The sequence below is a fragment of the Triturus cristatus genome, chromosome 7, assembly GCF_964204655.1.
Source record: "Triturus cristatus chromosome 7, aTriCri1.1, whole genome shotgun sequence".
NCBI classification, from domain to species: Eukaryota; Metazoa; Chordata; class Amphibia; order Caudata; family Salamandridae; genus Triturus; species Triturus cristatus.
Window position 1 is genome coordinate 571,777,969 of NC_140590.1, and position 18,305 is coordinate 571,796,273.

At 47.7% G+C, this 18,305-nt stretch overlaps 1 protein-coding gene across 2 annotated transcripts in view; it reads left to right on the top strand.

Moving 5' to 3' along the window:
* The window catches only part of MYCBPAP (MYCBP associated protein), an 835,305-nt gene that overhangs the window by 328,900 nt on the left and 488,100 nt on the right, over window positions 1-18,305 (top strand). For both annotated transcript variants that reach the window (XM_085617113.1, XM_085617114.1), the window contains exon 10: window positions 8,474-8,582. In XM_085617113.1, coding sequence (XP_085473239.1) covers window positions 8,474-8,582 — 109 coding nt within the window. The remainder of the gene's footprint in view (window positions 1-8,473; window positions 8,583-18,305) is intronic.

Consider the following 18,305-nt stretch of genomic DNA (forward strand, 5'->3'; position numbering starts at 1 on the left):
TTCCTCCCATAGTGCAGCTGCTTCAAGTGACTCTTGTTTATCCCATAAGGCTTATGCCAGGCTTGGAGGAGGCAGAATTTGACATTTGATCCCCGTCTGTCAAACAGGTGGTCCTTACAAATTGTTCAAAGAGGCTATGACTAGCCATTTGTTTCCTCTTAACCCCATATTCTTCCCAAGTAGAGCTTCTGTTGTCCAACGGTGCTATTGAGCAGATGTAGATGAATTAGGAGACTTAGAGAAGGGAAGATAGATGCTACTTATTGTAATTTCCTGCTCTGAAGAAGGATGGCAGCCTCAGGGCTATTCTGGACCAATGCTCACTGAATGCCATTCTGAGGACTGAAAGGTTCAAAGTGCTCACTCTGACTAAGATCCTGTCTGTTATGGACCCAGGGGACCCCATGACAACCTTGGACTTGCAGTACAGGTATTTCCATACCCCCGTCCTTCAGTCCCACAGGTGTTACTTGCGACTCTAAGTGGACCAGGAACATTTTCAATTTACCATTCTCCCCTACAGCCTTACATTGGTCCCTCGGATGTTCACAAAAGTGATAGCAGTGGTTGTTGCCCATCTTCGGAGGTCAGGGGTAAATGCCTTCCCGCCCCTCAATGACTATCTGCTAAAGGCAGGTTCGCTCCAGTCAGTTGTAAACACAGATAATTCCATTAATTGGGGGCAATTCTGGACATGGTGGCGTTCAAAGCCTTTCATCTGCTGCAGGGAGTTCGGAACAATAAGGAAAGGATCGCAATTTTTTGGAATCAGTCCAAGGTTTCTGTGAGGATGGCTCTGAGGCATATGTTCTCCTGGCCTCTGTTTGCCACTCATCTTGAATTCCAAGTGGCACATGTGGACCATGCAGTGATCCCTCAGGTCTCAGAGGGCCCAGCATCAGCCTTGCTTCTCTGACGCCATTCAGATCTCAAACAGGAAAGCACTGGATCTGCAATGGTGTCTGGCAGACACCAACCTGACCTGTGGAAGGCCACTCCCTCCTTGCCCTACTCAAGTCACAGATGAACGCTTTCGCTAGGCAGGATTCACCCACAAATAGTGTATTCATGAAGTGAAGCTGAAGTTACACAGGTACCTTACCACTGTCATTTCACAGTGTTTATGTATGATTTAAAATTATAACAGTGCAATCAGTGAGCCTTACCTTTTGGTAAAATATTCATTTTCTTTTTACTGTGATAGTAGTCTTTTCAAAAATGTCCAACCTTGACGTGACTTAAAGCTTTGCTTTTCAATCTTGTGAATGTTTTAGTTTTATGTATATATTTTTGAATATTTGAAAAATAATCCTTAGATCCGTTGATGAAGACACATTCCGGTTCCCAGTAAAGTGAGGGGGAGGACATTGTTTGTGGAGAACAGAAGATCCGGAGAAGGATCACATGATTGTTTGAGGGATGTCTTAACTTTAAGTGCCCATACTTAGATTACATGATACGTGGAGGAGCGTGCAGTAATCTTATCACAGACATCTATGGGTTTATCATTAATGCAATATGTGAATTGCCAATACCAGCTGAAGATGCATGCTTTTTAAAATTGGATGGTGAATGTAATGAGGTAATAGCTGAGCACTGAATGTAAGTGTAGAACACAAGATTGATCCCAGAAGAGACTTGATGGCCCCTACATGTAGTTTTACGGATGGCAATCTGTTACACATACTGTGTGGAGAGGTCATTAGTCAGATTAATGAGTGTACTGGGCAGAGTCATACTGCGAAACCCAACAAAGACCCTACTAACCAAGTAGACCTGACTATACCTTTACAGGAGGCAGTGCTCTTGGCTACTGTTTTAGCTGACCAAGAAGCAGAGGGCACTAAAGTGGATAATAGCTTTCCCGCCGGATTAAGCAAGCTGAATAAGGAACCTTGTGTACTTCAATGAGACAGCAGAACGTTACACATTCCTACAAGTGGATATGTAGACACGAAAAATAAAGAATGACTGGTTGAGTAAAGATGTGATCTGTGAAGATGTAATATAATGTTTTACACCACCTATAGAATGTGATTGATATGTATGAAACTAGGCTCAGAGGTAACTGAGTTATTTGGAGCACCGGAATTTTTTAAGTATCACTATATAAATCCTGCATAGCAAATTTGCAATCAATGTAGTTTTATATTATTATTATTATTATGGAAGTTTATAAAGCGCATGGTTACGTACACCGACGTGTCCCCGCGCTGAGAGGAAAAGAGAGGCCGCTAGAGCAAGGAGGTCACATCAGTGCAGAGCGGAAAAGGTGAGTTTTTAATTTTTTTCGAAATTTAGTCTCTGAGGGTTCGAGGCGCAGCTCCATCGGGAGCAAATTCCAATTCTTGGCCGCAAGAAATCTAAAAGATCTCCCTCCCATCCGAGCTTTACGAATTGTGGGGACAACTACAAGTCCCGTGTCTGAGGATCTGAGCCTCCTCTCCGGTCTATAAGGAGTAATGAGATTGTAAAGGGATGAGGGCGCCCTACTCATTATAATGCGATGACACATGCAGAGTGCCTTGAAGATAATCCTCTCCCTGACCGGCAGCCAGTGAAGGGACTTCAAGGCAGCTTTAGAGGGTGATCTTCTAGGAAGCCTCAGTACCAGCCGGGCTGTGGCATTTTGAAGTACCTGGAGGCGATTTAGGCTTTTTGCTGTGGCACCCAGATACAGGAGATTAGAGTAGTCAAGTCTAGAGGTGACCAAAGCATGAACAAGGGTCTGCCTGGCATTGGCTGGAAGTAGGTCAAGAATCTTCCTTAGGCTCTTAAGTATGCCAAAGCATATTCCAACCACCGATTGATCTGGGCAGTAAATGAGAGGTCGATATCAAACAGTACTTCCAGATTTTTAGCCTGCTGACAAGGCACTGGAGTGGGTCCCAGGCATGCTGGCCACCAAGCAGATGACCACACATTCGGTACACCTCCCACCACGAGCACTTCCGTTTTGGACCCATTTAACTTCAGGCAGTTGTTAGACTTCCAGGATGCAAGCTCCTGCATGCAGGCACTGAAGCTGGATGCCGCAACATCAGGTGCTCGTGACAGCGAGATGACCAGCTGTGTGTCATCGGCGTATGACACTAGTTGGAGATCGTGACTTTCCACAATAGAGGCAACAGGGGAGACATAAAGGTTGAATAAAGTGGGGCTGAGGGCAGAGCCCTGGGGAACGCCTTGGTCAAGAATGACCCTACGAGAGTAGTGTTCTCCTTGTCTAACCTGAAAACCCCTATCCGTGAGGAAGGATTGGATCCATCTGAGCGCTGAGCCCGTGACTCCTCCTTTATTAAGACACTGTAGCAAGGTGAAATGTGCTACAGTGTCAAAGGCTGCACTACGGTCCAATAAAATAAGGGCCATGGTGTGCCCCTCATCAGCCCCTCTCCTAATGGTCTCAGTGGCCAGGAGTAATGCTGACTCCGTCGAGTGGCGGGCACGAAAGCCAAACTGAGTAGTGTGGAGCAGATTGGCCTTCTCCACAAAGGCCATAAGTTGAAAGTTAGCCATCTTTTCTGCCACTTTGGCCATATAGGGGAGGAGAGAGATGGGTCGGAGATTGTCCATCTTATCCCAACTGAGGTTGGGTTTTTTTTGGAGCGGGAGTACTATAGCCTGTTTCCAGTTTAGAGGTACAATGCCGGAGCTATAGGAGAGATCCAGAGCATCTCTAATATAGGGTTCAATGATCTCAATGCTCTCAGCCAGTCATATTACTTGTATACCTATTGCATATGATGCACCACTCCTGAGGCGGAAGCCGGGAGTTAGGCTTTCTTTTAAATATCGTTGATACTGTGTTTTAACTTACACCTACCTTTAACAACTGCACAAAGCGGGGTAACGCCAGTTGCTTTCGTCATCAGCCCCTGATCGGCGCCGCGCTCGGCCCGCAGGCCACGCCCCCTTGGAGGCCACGCCCCCCGCCCTGACTACTTAAGAGACGCTGATCCACGAGCGCCACCTTTTTGATGCACCACTCCTGAGGCGGAAGCCGGGAGTTAGGCTTTCTTTTAAATATCGTTGATACTGTGTTTTAACTTACACCTACCTTTAACAACTGCACAAAGCGGGGTAACGCCAGTTGCTTTCGTCTTCAGCCCCTGATCGGCGCCGCGCTCGGCCCGCAGGCCACGCCCCCTTGGAGGCCACGCCCCCCGCCCTGACTACTTAAGAGACGCTGATCCACGAGCGCCACCTTTTTGATGCACCACTCCTGAGGCGGAAGCCGGGAGTTAGGCTTTCTTTTAAATATCGTTGATACTGTGTTTTAACTTACACCTACCTTTAACAACTGCACAAAGCGGGGTAACGCCAGTTGCTTTCGTCATCAGCCCCTGATCGGCGCCGCGCTCGGCCCGCAGGCCACGCCCCCTTGGAGGCCACGCCCCCCGCCCTGACTACTTAAGAGACGCTGATCCACGAGCGCCACCTTTTTGATGCACCACTCCTGAGGCGGAAGCCGGGAGTTAGGCTTTCTTTTAAATATCGTTGATACTGTGTTTTAACTTACACCTACCTTTAACAACTGCACAAAGCGGGGTAACGCCAGTTGCTTTCGTCTTCAGCCCCTGATCGGCGCCGCGCTCGGCCCGCAGGCCATGCCCCCTTGGAGGCCACGCCCCCCGCCCTGACTACTTAAGAGACGCTGATCCACGAGCGCCACCTTTTTGATGCACCACTCCTGAGGCGGAAGCCGGGAGTTAGGCTTTCTTTTAAATATCGTTGATACTGTGTTTTAACTTACACCTACCTTTAACAACTGCACAAAGCGGGGTAACGCCAGTTGCTTTCGTCATCAGCCCCTGATCGGCGCCGCGCTCGGCCCGCAGGCCACGCCCCCTTGGAGGCCACGCCCCCCGCCCTGACTCACATGTGTATATACCATGTGCTTCTTCAGGAAGCGCAGCGGACGAGCGCAGCGGGCGCGACGATTGCGCGCCGAAGGCGCGCATAAGGCAAGCTCGTCTGCGCTCGTCCGCGCCGAGACCGGGCACAGGGCCACCCCCCCTGATCCATCACTCTCCCACCCCGGCATCAGTTCTTCACCAATAACGTATACTTCGGACCAACTGCTCAGCATCAAGCAAACAAGTAGGTTGTCCCATTTCTTACCTAAATTCTACTACAACAATCCCAGGATCGGACCTCTTAAGTGTCCTACCTGTACTGAGACGCCATCTACCCCTCACCCTACACCTCCGCCTCTAGTGTCAGCAGCACTTATAAATGTAAGATCACTGCCGAAACACAAATTTGAAATCGCAGATTTCATAGAATCGCAACATTTAGATATTTTATTCATCACCGAGACGTGGGGAGACGAAGCCTCTGGCCCGGACTTCAGAGACGCCACGCCTAACAATTACTGCGTGTGTAAGTTAGACAGACCGATAAGGAGGGGTGGAGGAGTCGCAATCATTTACAAAAATCACCTTACAATAACTACAGTAGACACAACATACCCTGAATGCGAGGCCCTTCTCTTTTCAATAGGCTTATCCAGTAAAGCCACTTTCAAAGGTATGTTGATCTACCGCCCCCCAGGATCCAGAGCCAAATTCCTAGCACGCTTGGATCATATAATCGAGACATCAATTGGATCACCACAGTTTACCATCTTAGGTGATCTAAACTTTCATCTCGAAGTTTTAGATGACCCAGACACCATAACGCTCCTGGGAGATTTAGAGACAGCCGGACTCACACAAATTGTTAAAAAACCCACGCACAAAGCAGGACATACGTTGGATGGATTATTCACCAACCACCCTGAAATCTCCATCACCGAGGTCTTCCCTTTAATCTGGACAGACCACTCAGCAATATGCTTCTCTATTCCTACTAAACCCACTTCCCCGTGCTTGCCTCTTCCCCCCCCCACCAAATTCAGAGACTGGAAAAACTTAAATCTTGAATGTCTCACTCAGATGATACAGGACAGCCCATTATCTAATGAGCATGATCCCATAGCAGCATCAGATACCTACATGGACAATCTGACTGAAGCCTGCGATAAATTAGCACCTTTCAAATCATCCCATCGGAGTAGAAAACTTCCTTCAGCCCCTTGGTTCTCTGAATCACTCAGACTCCAGCGCCAGCACTGCAGAAACCTCGAACGGCAGTGGCGTCGTAACTTTAATACGTCTGATAAGATCACTTACAAAAGCGCTCTCTCTAACTATAAAAAAATCATTAAAATAGAGAAAACCACGTATTACACAAATCAAATTAATCAGGCTAAAAACTCCTCAGGGAAACTATTCCAAGTAGTAACTTATCTGTCTAGCCCACCTGCCCCCCAGTCAGAGGGATCCCAAGCCCTCTCTGATTCATTGGCAAAATTCTTTGAGGACAAGGTCAGAGCCATTTTTAATACATTTACACCTGACGTAGTGCGCTCTCCCCCTCAATCGATTGCCGATACTGGCCCCACATTTGCAGCTTTTGAACCTACCACCTGCGAAATCACCCTTCCCCTAATCGCCCGAACCAAATCTGGTTCACCTTTGGACCCTTGCCCTCCAAGTATCCTTAACCTCATCCCGGAAGTCATTGCTCCACCTCTAACCATCATATGCAATGCAATGTTTGCATCAGGTGTCTATCCCTCAGTATGGAAAAAAGCAATAATCAAACCCCTACTCAAAAAACCCAGCCTAGACCCTCTCCTGCCTGCCAGCTACAGGCCCATTGCCTGCCTCCCATTCCCTGCAAAAATCTTTGAAAAGATTATGAACACCCAGCTGTCACACTATATTCACCATAACAATTTACTAGATGACACCCAATTTGGGTTTCGACAAGGCCACGGAACGGAGACGGCTTTACTAAAAGCTGCAGATGAGATTAGGGCTACGATGGATAACGGAGGAGCTGCAGTACTGATACTCCTCGATCTATCCGCGGCCTTTGACACGGTCGACCATGCCACCTTGATCGACCGTGTCGAGGCCATAGGAATCACAGACAAAGCCAAAAACCTCTTGGCCTCATTTCTGGCAAACCGTCCGCAAACTGTAAAGCTAGGCAATTTTACATCCCAGACCTTCTCCCTGCCATGTGGAGTACCGCAGGGATCCTCGCTAAGTCCGACACTATTCAACATCTATGTGTCGGACCTGGCGAGGGTCATAAAATCCTGCGGAATCTCCCTGACTACTTATGCCGACGACACCCAATTGGTGCTGTCAATACACAACGATGGAATCTCGGTGGCAGCCAACTTCCAAATGGGAATGATGGCAATAAGCTCCTGGATGTCATCCAACTGTCTTAAACTCAATTCTGATAAGACAGAAGTGATGACATTCGGGAGGCTCCAACCTACCTGGTCCCCACAATGGTGGCCCCACCAGATGGGACAACCCCCAGAACCTGTAACGAAGGTACGCAACCTGGGCGTTATCTTCGATAACAAGCTGTCATTTCAGCAACATGCTAATGCAGTGGTTTCTTCTTCCTTCCATACTCTAAAAAGGATAAAAAAATTAATCCCATATCTTCCTCCTCATGCAGGCAAAACCCTGGTCAGTACTTTGGTATTCTCCAAAACTGACTACTGCAACGCACTGTTCCTCAATGCACAACAAAAGGTCCTCAATAAACTGCAAACAGTGCAGAATGCAGCCGCCAGGATACTGCTATCTATCCCTAAGTTTGCATCGGTCTCCCCCTACATCCGACAGCTGCACTGGCTACCGGTGAGGAGCCGGATCAAATTTAAAGCATTATGCATAGCATATAAGGCTATCCATGATCACGGACCCCTATTCTTAAGAAGAGCCTTCCGACCGCTTGAACACACAAGAACCTTGCGGTCATCCTCAGCACATTTACTCATGGTCCCCCGTAGAAGAAGGGCCAACTGGGGCGACAAACGCTTCTCAGTGGCCACAGCCATTTTGTGGAACACACTCCCTCTACACATCAAGTGTGCCCCGACCCTTCTGAATTTCAGAAAGAAACTAAAAACCTGGTTGTTCCCTGCCTAAACCTTCCTACCCCCCCCACATGAGAGTTCTGCATCTACAGCGCCGAGACACCCAAGGGTATTTGTGCGCTCTAAAAATCGCCAAAATAAATAAATAAATAAATAAATATGCTGCATGATGTAGCTTTTTCTCAAATTTATATTGTGTAAAGTGTATGTATGTGCTCATTCAATTAAAAAAGTGATTTGCGAAGTATCGTCATCCGCCTATGAAACAGCTTTGAAGAATTTTAGGGATTGCCTCATACTGCAGAATCCTCTGATCTAGGATAGTTGCTTTCATAGTCTCTACAACTTTGTCTAATTTATTCATGTCTAACTCTTTTGATCCTTGTCAATGTGACTATTTATGTGTCGCCATCCATATCTGTTTTGTGGAAGACCCCAAAATTAGTCTTGTTTAATCTAAATTCTTACTTTTTGAAAGATCGATCTCCATGATGAGTGTGTCGTTTTTCTGTTTTTCAGTGACCCTCTGGAGGATTACCCAGATGTTATTCCAGAGCTTGTTTTGGGTCCATCGATACAGTTTTGCGGTCAACCAGCCCGCTGGATTGGGAGCAACTGCTCTCATAGGGTAAGAGCTGTTAAAATTCATAAATAATAAAAATATGATTTCTTAGTGAGGTATTTATCCATGCTGTGCGTTACTGTTTGAGGACCCACTTTTAGCAAATGTTTAGTGAGGGGCTAATTAGAATACTTGGTAAGGTAAAATAGTGTAGGCGGCAGAGGTAATTCTGGGGTGGATCTTTATAAGGCATTTTGTAGATGTCTCTGGAACAGATCCTAAAAATGTATTTTTGTAGGCATTGACCTTTAATGTGGATGCTAAAAATGTTTAGTGAATTTCTTGTTCCTATTGGAGTACCTCACTTTAGAAATAAGACGACATTCACTGTGATCATGAGCTTTTTTCAGTACTCAAATATGTAGGCACCTTTATGGGGTGCATGGGGTGGAACACCCCCAAATCATATTTCAGAGTCGGCTTGCGGCCATGCCAGTCATATCCAGTAGTAAACTTTCATTGCTGGGATACGGAGTGTAGTTCAGCTTTGTACCAAGCACACAGAGCCCCATGGAGTCTGATTCTACCGCAGAGCACTTCATTGCAAGGCATGTCCGTTGTTCCAAGGGGCCAAGAAAATGAGATAAAGTAAAAAATGTGTTGAATCTGCCTTCAAAATATCGCTGACTTGATTTTTTCAGGTGACAAAAGTACAATATTAAAACGTAAATTCAGCACGATTTGACAAAGCAGTGTTCCCCTCCAGAGATCGTGCAAGTGATTTGAGGAATATTGCCACAGCTTGAGCGAGCATTCTCCCTTTTGAGTGTTGCCTCGCCATTTCAGGAATTGACAAACACCTCCTCAAAATATAGGGCCCAGTATTTAGCACCTGAAATGACTAATGCCTTCGAAATGTTTTGCTATAAAGATTATTGTGCAGCTGGAAATGAGCCTTCTTTGGTGACTTCTCAGTTCGGGACACAATCCCTAACCTCCGAGAACCCCCCTCAGGCTCTGTTGCGGCATCACCTACCTCTGCCCACACTGTATGATAGTGGTACCAGGGCTCTGATGATACTGATGGCACTATTCCTACCTAGATGCAGGTTTACTTGCATTCAGAAGTCAGCATGTGAATGATTAGATTGTAGCGCTTCATGCCACAGTGCCACATTAAAATGCTGTAATTAATGCTTGGTTGTGGTCCTCTGTGACTTCATGTATTTACTGGTGTCACAGTTTCTGTGGTCAACGATTAGTGTGTAATCTGTAAGACATGTCAATGGGCCAATACGTTTATTCGAGATATCCTTATGGATATCTGTCATGCATACTCTCTGTGATCCACACATTGTAATCCTGGTAAAATAACTCCCTGACTTATGCATCCATTGTAAACAGCTGTATCTAAGAAGCAATGTGTAAATTAGCCAGTCAGTCAAAAAACGTTATTTCGGCACAAGGCCATAAAACCACCTAAAACTGAAAACATTACATGAATATTGTTTCCTATATATGGTACAAAATGTCTAAACAATTGATGTAAATATATGATCAGGAAACACATCCTAAATGGGAAGATTCCCTCATAAGGTTAAAAAAAGAGAACAAAACCAAAATGAAACAGTATACAAAACGTCATCTAAACAAAAGGCTTGCTTAATATATAGCAAAAAATGTTTAGACTGCTGACATAGCTTTACACATCTAATAAGCACCTATATCATAAATAGCAAGATAACACTAAAGTTTGTAAAATCTCCATTTGCTCGCAGTCAATTTTGTCACTTGTCCTTCTTAGCCGTAGACTTAAACAACGTGCTGTGCGGAGGGCAACCATGACACATTTGTAATAGATGGACAGAGACTCAACATGCTGATCAGGCCAGGAAATAAATTAACCATTTAATAACACACCGTTGACCGGATTTTCAGAGGCTGAACGCGATTTTTCCCTGATCTACCACACACCCATCAAATATTGTGCGAGTGGAAATATCATTGCTTTACAATTGTCATACCTCAGTAGCCTGAGGGCCCCTTTATACTCCCTTTTATACTCCCTAACACCCATGTTCCGGCACAGCAGCGTCTCCGTCAGCACGAGTAAACCACAGTTTCATTGCTGTCCCCACAGGCTGGACACTGAAGGACAGTGGTCCTTTGGCCTCGTTCCCACTTGGCAGTAAAGAATAGAATGGGTATGGTTCCATACCAAAATTGCAGGTACCGGCTTCTGGCTAACGGTGGCTTTATCTCATCCCAAAAATCGTCCTGCATATAGGAGTCCTTAACAATAAGAAATGCATCTGTAATGGAACCCCTATATATCTGGGAGTATAGGAATGAGTCTTTGTGAAGCCAAAAAGCAGGACTTTGTGGTTATCCCATTATCACCATGGGCGCTCCACAGGCTTGTAAACCCTATCTCCATTAAGGTGGATCTCAGATATTTAATCCACGGTATTTTGCCTGAGTCAACGTGACTCAGCCCTTGCTGATAGCAGAGGATCTCTGGGGATACTCAGATCCTCCTTCAGTAAAGGAGGGGACCTAGCCTATCGTGTAGAGGTCTCAAGCCAAAGTCCAGCCTAAGTGGTATCAGAGGAGAGCTAACAGGTACATAAACCAGCTGGCGCATGAAATGATTTTGCACCCTGGTTAGAGAGCTCATGCCCAAATGGCCCCACAGTTCGGCTCCGCAAGAGGCTATCCCAGGGCCTGGTTGAGATAAATCTGAAGGGCTGGCTTTTTGGGACAAAACTGGGTGCTGAGCAACATCTTTAAAATACCTTACAACGCTTGCTCCAACTTAAGCCTGAGCTGGTTAATATAAGCTTGCCACCCCATATGTTCAGTGAGTGTTAGGCCCAGGTATACAAAAGTACGCACTCTCTCAAGTGGAGCCCCAGCTAACATATGGTTCACCCTGGTAGAGTGCCCTGGATTCTGATGGGTACATCTACCAGTGGATTCCTCACCTTGTGAATATCCCCTGCGCCAGCAACATTCGAAAACTTTTGTAGCAGTCCACGCGATGAGGTCGAAGACGACGTCACAGAGACATGGCTCCGCTCGCGACTCCGCTGAAGTCACCGGCTCCATAAGAAGACCTCGTCGGCGTGATGACGTCAGTTCCCTTTTTTCCGCGCCGTCGACGCCAACGAATTTCGGGAATCTCTATCTGTAGCTTCACTATTACTTTGTGTTTCTTCTGGATTTCGCTGTACTTTTTCGTGAGAATGTCGACAAAGAAATCGGGGTTCAAGCCCTGTCGTGAATGTGGAAAACATATGTCGATCACGGATCCGCATGATGACTGTGTATGGTGTTTGTCTTCAGACCATGATGTGGATGGATGCTCTTGCTGTCGCAAGATGAGCTCCAAAGCTCTCAAGGAAAGAGAGGCAAAACTCTTCATCACGAGGATGAAAAAAGAGAAGAGAGGAAGGAGGAAGTCGAGAACCAGGTCACGGTCGAGGTCGGCGTCGAAGTCGACTTCAGGGCATGCTTCAAGATCCAAGAAGCACAAAAAGAAGAGGAGACATTCTTCTCGACGTCACTCTGACAAGAGTATGGCTCCGAAGTCACCTACTCTGCGCCGTAAGGACTCTGTGTCTCCTTCACCCGTTCCGGATTCACCTGCTGGTCCTTCTTCACCAGTGGATTCAACGGTTCATTCTCCAGCGCCGGCTCCATCTCCGACGCCGGTTCCATCCCCGGCTCCGTCTCCGGCTCCGTCTCCGGCTCCGTCCCCGGCTCCGGTTGAGGAGCTTCCAGTACCGGGTGAGCCTTTGACGCCACAAATTCCACAGTCGGTGCCGGTTGGCCCGAGTCCGGTGATGCCTGATCAGTACCCTGCGTTCCCTGGACCAGGTCAGGACCCCTCGCATTATTTAAATGCGATGTACGGGGTATTTTCAAGAGCCATTTACTCCACTGGTGCACCTTCGGGTCCCATGGGTCCTATGGCGTTCAGTCTGGGAGTGCCTCAAGCATATCAGCAGGCCCCTTTCATGTCATTTTTCCCGGCGGCGCCGTCTTGGCATCTACCGGCACCGAGGACCTCGACGCCGCTTCCTTCTTCACCGGCGCCGACTCGACCTCACTCGACACCGGTTGTTCCAGTGGATCCACGTTCGACGCCGGCACCGGCGCCGTCGGATTCGATCACGGCGCCGCCGACGCCGGTTGTACGAATCCCGTCTAGGAGGGAGGCTCAAAGGGTGCTTGATGAACAGAGGTACCTTTTGGAAGAGGCAGAAGAAGGAAAGCTTGTAGAGTCGGATGAAGTTTTTGAAGAACTTAAGGAGGCCAGTGGCTTGGATTTATCTCCTGAGTGGGAAATTACTCCACCTTCTGATGAACCGTCAAAGGATGTGGCTCCATATCATGCAGTCATAAGGAAGGCAGCTGAGCTGTTGGATCTGCAGATGCCTACAACTGAATTTAAATCAAACATTCTAACAGAGGTACTGCATTCTCCTACTACGGTTTCAGAGCCATTGTTGCCTTTTAATGAGGCTATTATAGATCCTGTGATGGATGTGTGGCGTAAGCCTCTTTCTGCTCCCGCAGTTTCCAAGACAGTTGCCAGAAGGTATAGGGCGGCTCCAGGGGACCCAGAGTTTTTAACTTCACATCCTTCGCCTGAGAGCCTGGTGATTCAGGCTGCTTGTTCAGGGAAATCTAAGGGTGCGTTTCCTCAGGTCCTGAGTGACAGGGAGGATAAAAAACTAGATCAGTCGACCAAGAATGTCTTTTCATTGGCCAGTATGGCCCTTAAATCTACGAATGCCACTTGCCTTTTGGGACGCTATATTCATGCGCTCATGGATTCTGCAAAGAAACTGGCTCCAAAGCTATCTGAGGAGGATAGAGTTGGCTTTAATGAGGTTTTGACGGATGCCAGGGCAGCAGCACGCCAGGTGATACAGAGTGGTCTGGACACGGCGGATTCAGTGGCAAGAGTCATGGGGTCTTCTGTTGCCACTAGGAGGGGTGCGTGGCTTAAGTCTTCAGAGTTTTCCGCTGATGTGCAGTCAACGTTGCTGGACTTGCCATTTGATGGCTCTGGACTATTTGGTAAAAAGGATGATGCTGCTCTTGAACGTTTTAAAGAAAGCAAGGCTACGGCTAAGTCTTTGGGCCTTCAATCCCAGTCAAGAGGGTCATTTAAAAGATATAGGGGTTTCGGAAGGGCAACCTTTCGTTCCTACAGGCAGACCCAGCAGCAACAGCAGCAACAACAGCAGAGCTCTCTGTATAAGGGATACAGAGGCAGAATCAGGGGTCGCACACGTGGCCGTCAGCTCTCCTCCTCCTCTTCTTCCTCTTCCTCCTCTTCCTCAGCCCCTCCCACCACCGCAAAGCAGCCCTAGATCCGCCATTCTGGATCATGCTGGTCCTGTGGGGGGCCGGCTTACCCATTTTCTACAAGATTGTGAATCTGTTACTACAGATCTTTGGGTTCTAGATCTTGTAGAAAATGGGTACGCCCTTCCCTTTCGGGAATTCCCTCCAAATTACCCTCCTTGTCAAGGGGCTTGCTCAGAGAACCACCGTCTTCTCCTACAGGAGGAAGTCCAGAAGTTACTACAGAAAGGTGCAATAGAGGTGGTTCCAGAGCAGGAGAGGGGTCAGGGATGCTACTCCCGGTATTTCCTGATTCCGAAAAAGAACGGCAGATTGCGTCCGATATTGGACCTCAGGATCTTGAAGTTTTATCTGAAGCAAGAGAAGTTCAAGATGCTCACCCTTGCGCAGGTTCTTCAAGCGCTGAATCAGGAGGACTAGATGGTGTCGATCGACTTGCAGGATGCGTATTTCCACATCCCCATTCTGAAGTCGCACAGGAAGTATCTCCGGTTTACGGTAGGATCGCAACATTATCATATTGCGGTCCTTCCGTTTGGTCTTACTACTGCACCCCGAGTCTTCACGAAGGTGATGGCAGTGGTGGAAGCCCATCTCAGAAGGTCGGGGATTTCCGTTTTCCCCTATCTGGACGACTGGCTGATCAAAGCGGAGTCGCCAGAGAAGGTGCTACATCATCTGCAGGATACAACTCAGCTGTTGTTCAAATTGGGCTTCTCGATAAACGTGCCCAAATCTCACCTGGTGCCCTCTCAGCGCAACCTGTTCATAGGTGCGGTACTAGACACTACTGTGTGTCGAGCATTCCCTCCTCCTCAAAGGATTCTCGACATACAGGAAATGATTCCTTTATTTTGCAATGGAGCGGTCGTTCTAGTCCTGAAGGTCCTTCGCCTGCTCGGTCTGTTTGCTTCCTGCATTCTGTTGCTCAACCATGCACGCTGGCACATGAGGTTGCTCCAGTGGTGCCTCCGCAGGCAGTGGTATAAGCACAAAGGGAGTCTGTGAGGATCTCCGGAGAAGCTGCGGCGGATCTGTCTTGGTGGAGTGTGGAGGGCAATCTGTCCCAAGGAAAGCCCTTCCATCTACCTCCATCGGTGGCCACAGTGATAACGGATGCATCCACTTTAGGGGGATCAGGAGATCAAAGGACTTTGGTCTCCAGAGGAAAGGTTGCTTCACATCAACCTTCTGGGATTGCGGGCGATTCGTTTGGCACTCAAGGCCTTCCTCCCTTCCCTTCACGGTCAGTCTGTTTAAGTCCTGACGGACAACACTACCGCGATGTGGTATGTCAACAAGCAGGGAGGAGTGGGGTCTCTTTGTCTCTGCAGAGAGGCTCTGCGTCTATGGTCCTGGGCTCAGGACCATCAGATTTGTCTGATGGCAAATCATCTGGCCGGGGTGCTGAACGTACGTGCGGACAGTCTCAGTCGGCAGTTCTCCGCCGACCACGAGTGGAGGCTCCATCCGGAGGTGGTTCGTCACGTTTTTCGGATGTGGGGAACCCCTCGGGTGGACCTGTTTGCCACTCACAAGAACGCTCACTGCCCGTCATTCTGCAGTCTCCAGTATCCGATGCAGGGAGCATTGGGGGACGCATTTCAGTTGAGTTGGGGCTCACAACTCCTTTACGCGTTCCCTCCCATAACCTTGATTCCTCGGGTTCTGAGGAAGATTCGCCAAGACCAGGCCCCAGTCATATTGATCACCCCGGATTGGCCAAGAAGGGTGTGGTATACAGATCTTCTCCACCTCTCCTCGTGCCCTCCGCTCCGTCTCTCTCTGAGGGCAGACCTCCTCTCGCAATCGGAGGGGCAGGTTCTACACCCCCACCTCCAGAGCTTACACCTTCATGCCTGGAGATTGAACTGGGCAACCTGAATTCTGAATTCTTTTTCTCTCCCGCCTGATGTGGTAGATGTAATTTTGTCTGCCAGACGTCATTCCACCAAATCTATCTATTCCTATAGGTGGTCTAAATTTGTAATCTGGTGTGGAGAGAAGTAAGTTGATCCTTTGAGGGCTCGTTTATCTGACATTCTGCAGTTTGCCCTTTCTCTTGCTCAGCAAGGATTTTCTGTGGCTACTGTTAAGGGATATTTATCGGCTTTGTCGGCTTTTCTTTGCCAGATCAGCCGTCATTGTTCAAATCACCTATTGTTCTACGATTTCTAAAGGGCCTTTCAAACAGCTTTCCTCCTACTCCCTTTATTGTGCCTCAATGGGACTTAAACCTTGTCTTGACTTATCTTATGGGTTCTCCCTTCGAGCCCTTACACAAGTGTCCTTTGAGACTGTTGTCTTTTAAGACGGGTTATCTCATTGCAATCACCTCAGCAAGGAGGGTAAGTGAGCTGCAAGCTCTATGTTCAAAACCCCCGTTTTTGACCATTCATGCTGAAAGAATGGTACTCAGGACCAGGGCTGCATTTCTGCCTAAGGTGGTAACTCCCTTCCATCTGGGGCAGTCCATTACCCTTCCTACCTTCTATCCTCCCCCTCACCCTTCCAAAGAGGAGGAGAGATTTCACCGCTTGGTCCCTAAGAGGGTGGTGAGCTTCTACCTGGACAGGACAAATGACTTTAGAGTTGATGACCAGCTCTTCGTGGGCTTTGTTGGCTGCAGGAAAGGCAGAGCGGTGCACAAGCGCACCCTTTCCAGATGGATTGTCTACTCTTTGGCTGGTAAGGAACCTCCAGAGGGTTTAAGGGCCCATTCCACTAGAGCTAAGTCTTCCACTTCTGCTTTGTCTAGGGGTGTTCCTGTAGAGGACATTTGTAGGGCGGCAACTTGGGCCTCCCTCCACACTTTCGCAAAACATTATTGCTTAGACACTGAGGTTGAGTAGGGACGGACATTTTGCTCGTTCCGTTCTTCAGGACTTTCTGGTATAGAAAGGTGGACACCCTCCTCCGGGAGTGAGACTGCTGTGGGAATCTATTCACAAGGTGAGGAATCCACTGGCAGATGTATCTATCAGAAGAACAAGTTACTTACCTTCGGTAACGCTTTTTCTGGTGGATATAGTATCTGCCTGTGGATTTCTCACTGACCCACCCGTCTCCCCGTTGTCCACCCTTGTATAACTTCAGTATATGATGGTGTTTCAAAATGTATTTGTTATTATCAAAGGCAGTGTGTTATTTCTTTTGCCTTTCTATTTATTCTCCACACTGTGTGTGTTGCTTGTATATTATGTACTGTGTATACTGTGTATATATTGCTGTCAGTCCGTCCGTGTGCCTCGAAGGCACGGAAAAAAGGGCGGAACTGACGTCATCACGCCGACGAGGTCTTCTTATGGAGCCGGTAACGTCAGCGGAGTCGCGAGCCGAGCCGTGCCTCTGTGACGTCGTCTTCGACCTCATCGGTGTGGACTGCTACATTAGTTTCTGAATGTTGCTGGCGCAGGGGATATTCACAAGGTGAGGAATCCACAGGCAGATACTGTATCCACCAGAAAAAGCGTTACCGAAGGTAAGTAACTTGTTCTTCAGGACTGTACATTTTGATTTACTCAAATAAATCTCCAAACCCCTTAACTTGCAAAAGCACTCAAATTGAATCAGCAGCCTTTGGAGTCCCGTGGGGGATTAGGAGAGGAGTAAAGTATCATGTGTGCCAAACTGTGAGCGTCATTATCATACTCATGCAGATGCTTAACCAGGCTATTTATATAAAGGGAGAACAACGTGGGGGCAAGTATGCAGTCCTGCCTCACTTCTCTGGTCACAGGAAAGGGATTGGTCAGTTCACATGCACTTCTCATCCTGACATGCGCATAGTTTTTTTTGGTGTAGTCTCAATATAATGCAAGGAATAGCTAGGCACTCCCATTTCAAGGAGGACCTGCCATAGGGTTTCTCTTGGGACTAGACCAAAGCGCTGGTCTACAAAGTCAACATAGAGACGCCCCCTCCTGGTGGGGCAGTCTTCCAATAATTGTAATCAGAACACTTGGTCCATGGTGCAGATGGACTCTCTGAAACCTGCCTGTAAGGGTGTCAAAATGTAATTAGCCGATAGCCTCTCTTGCGGTCTGCCCAAAATTACCCTCATAAGCAACTTTTGGGTACTGTCAATGAGATGTATTGGTTGATAATTCGTGGGCTGGTCACGGTTACCCTTTTTGAAGATGGGAATAATTTCAGCATCAGCTCTAAATGGTGGGATGGGAGCTTCTTGCAAGATAGCTGTAAAAATCACTGAATAAAAGGCCCTCCAAATATCCAGCTCACTAAAACACAGCTCCCCAGTGATTTTATCTGGTCCAGGAGATTTGTTGGCAGCAATTTCCCCAGTGTCCAGCCTGATTTCCTGTTCCGTGACCTCTCTGTTACCAAACTCGGGTGTTCCTAGAACAAACTCTTGGCAGACATCCCCAGCTCTTACAACCTCCTCTCCCT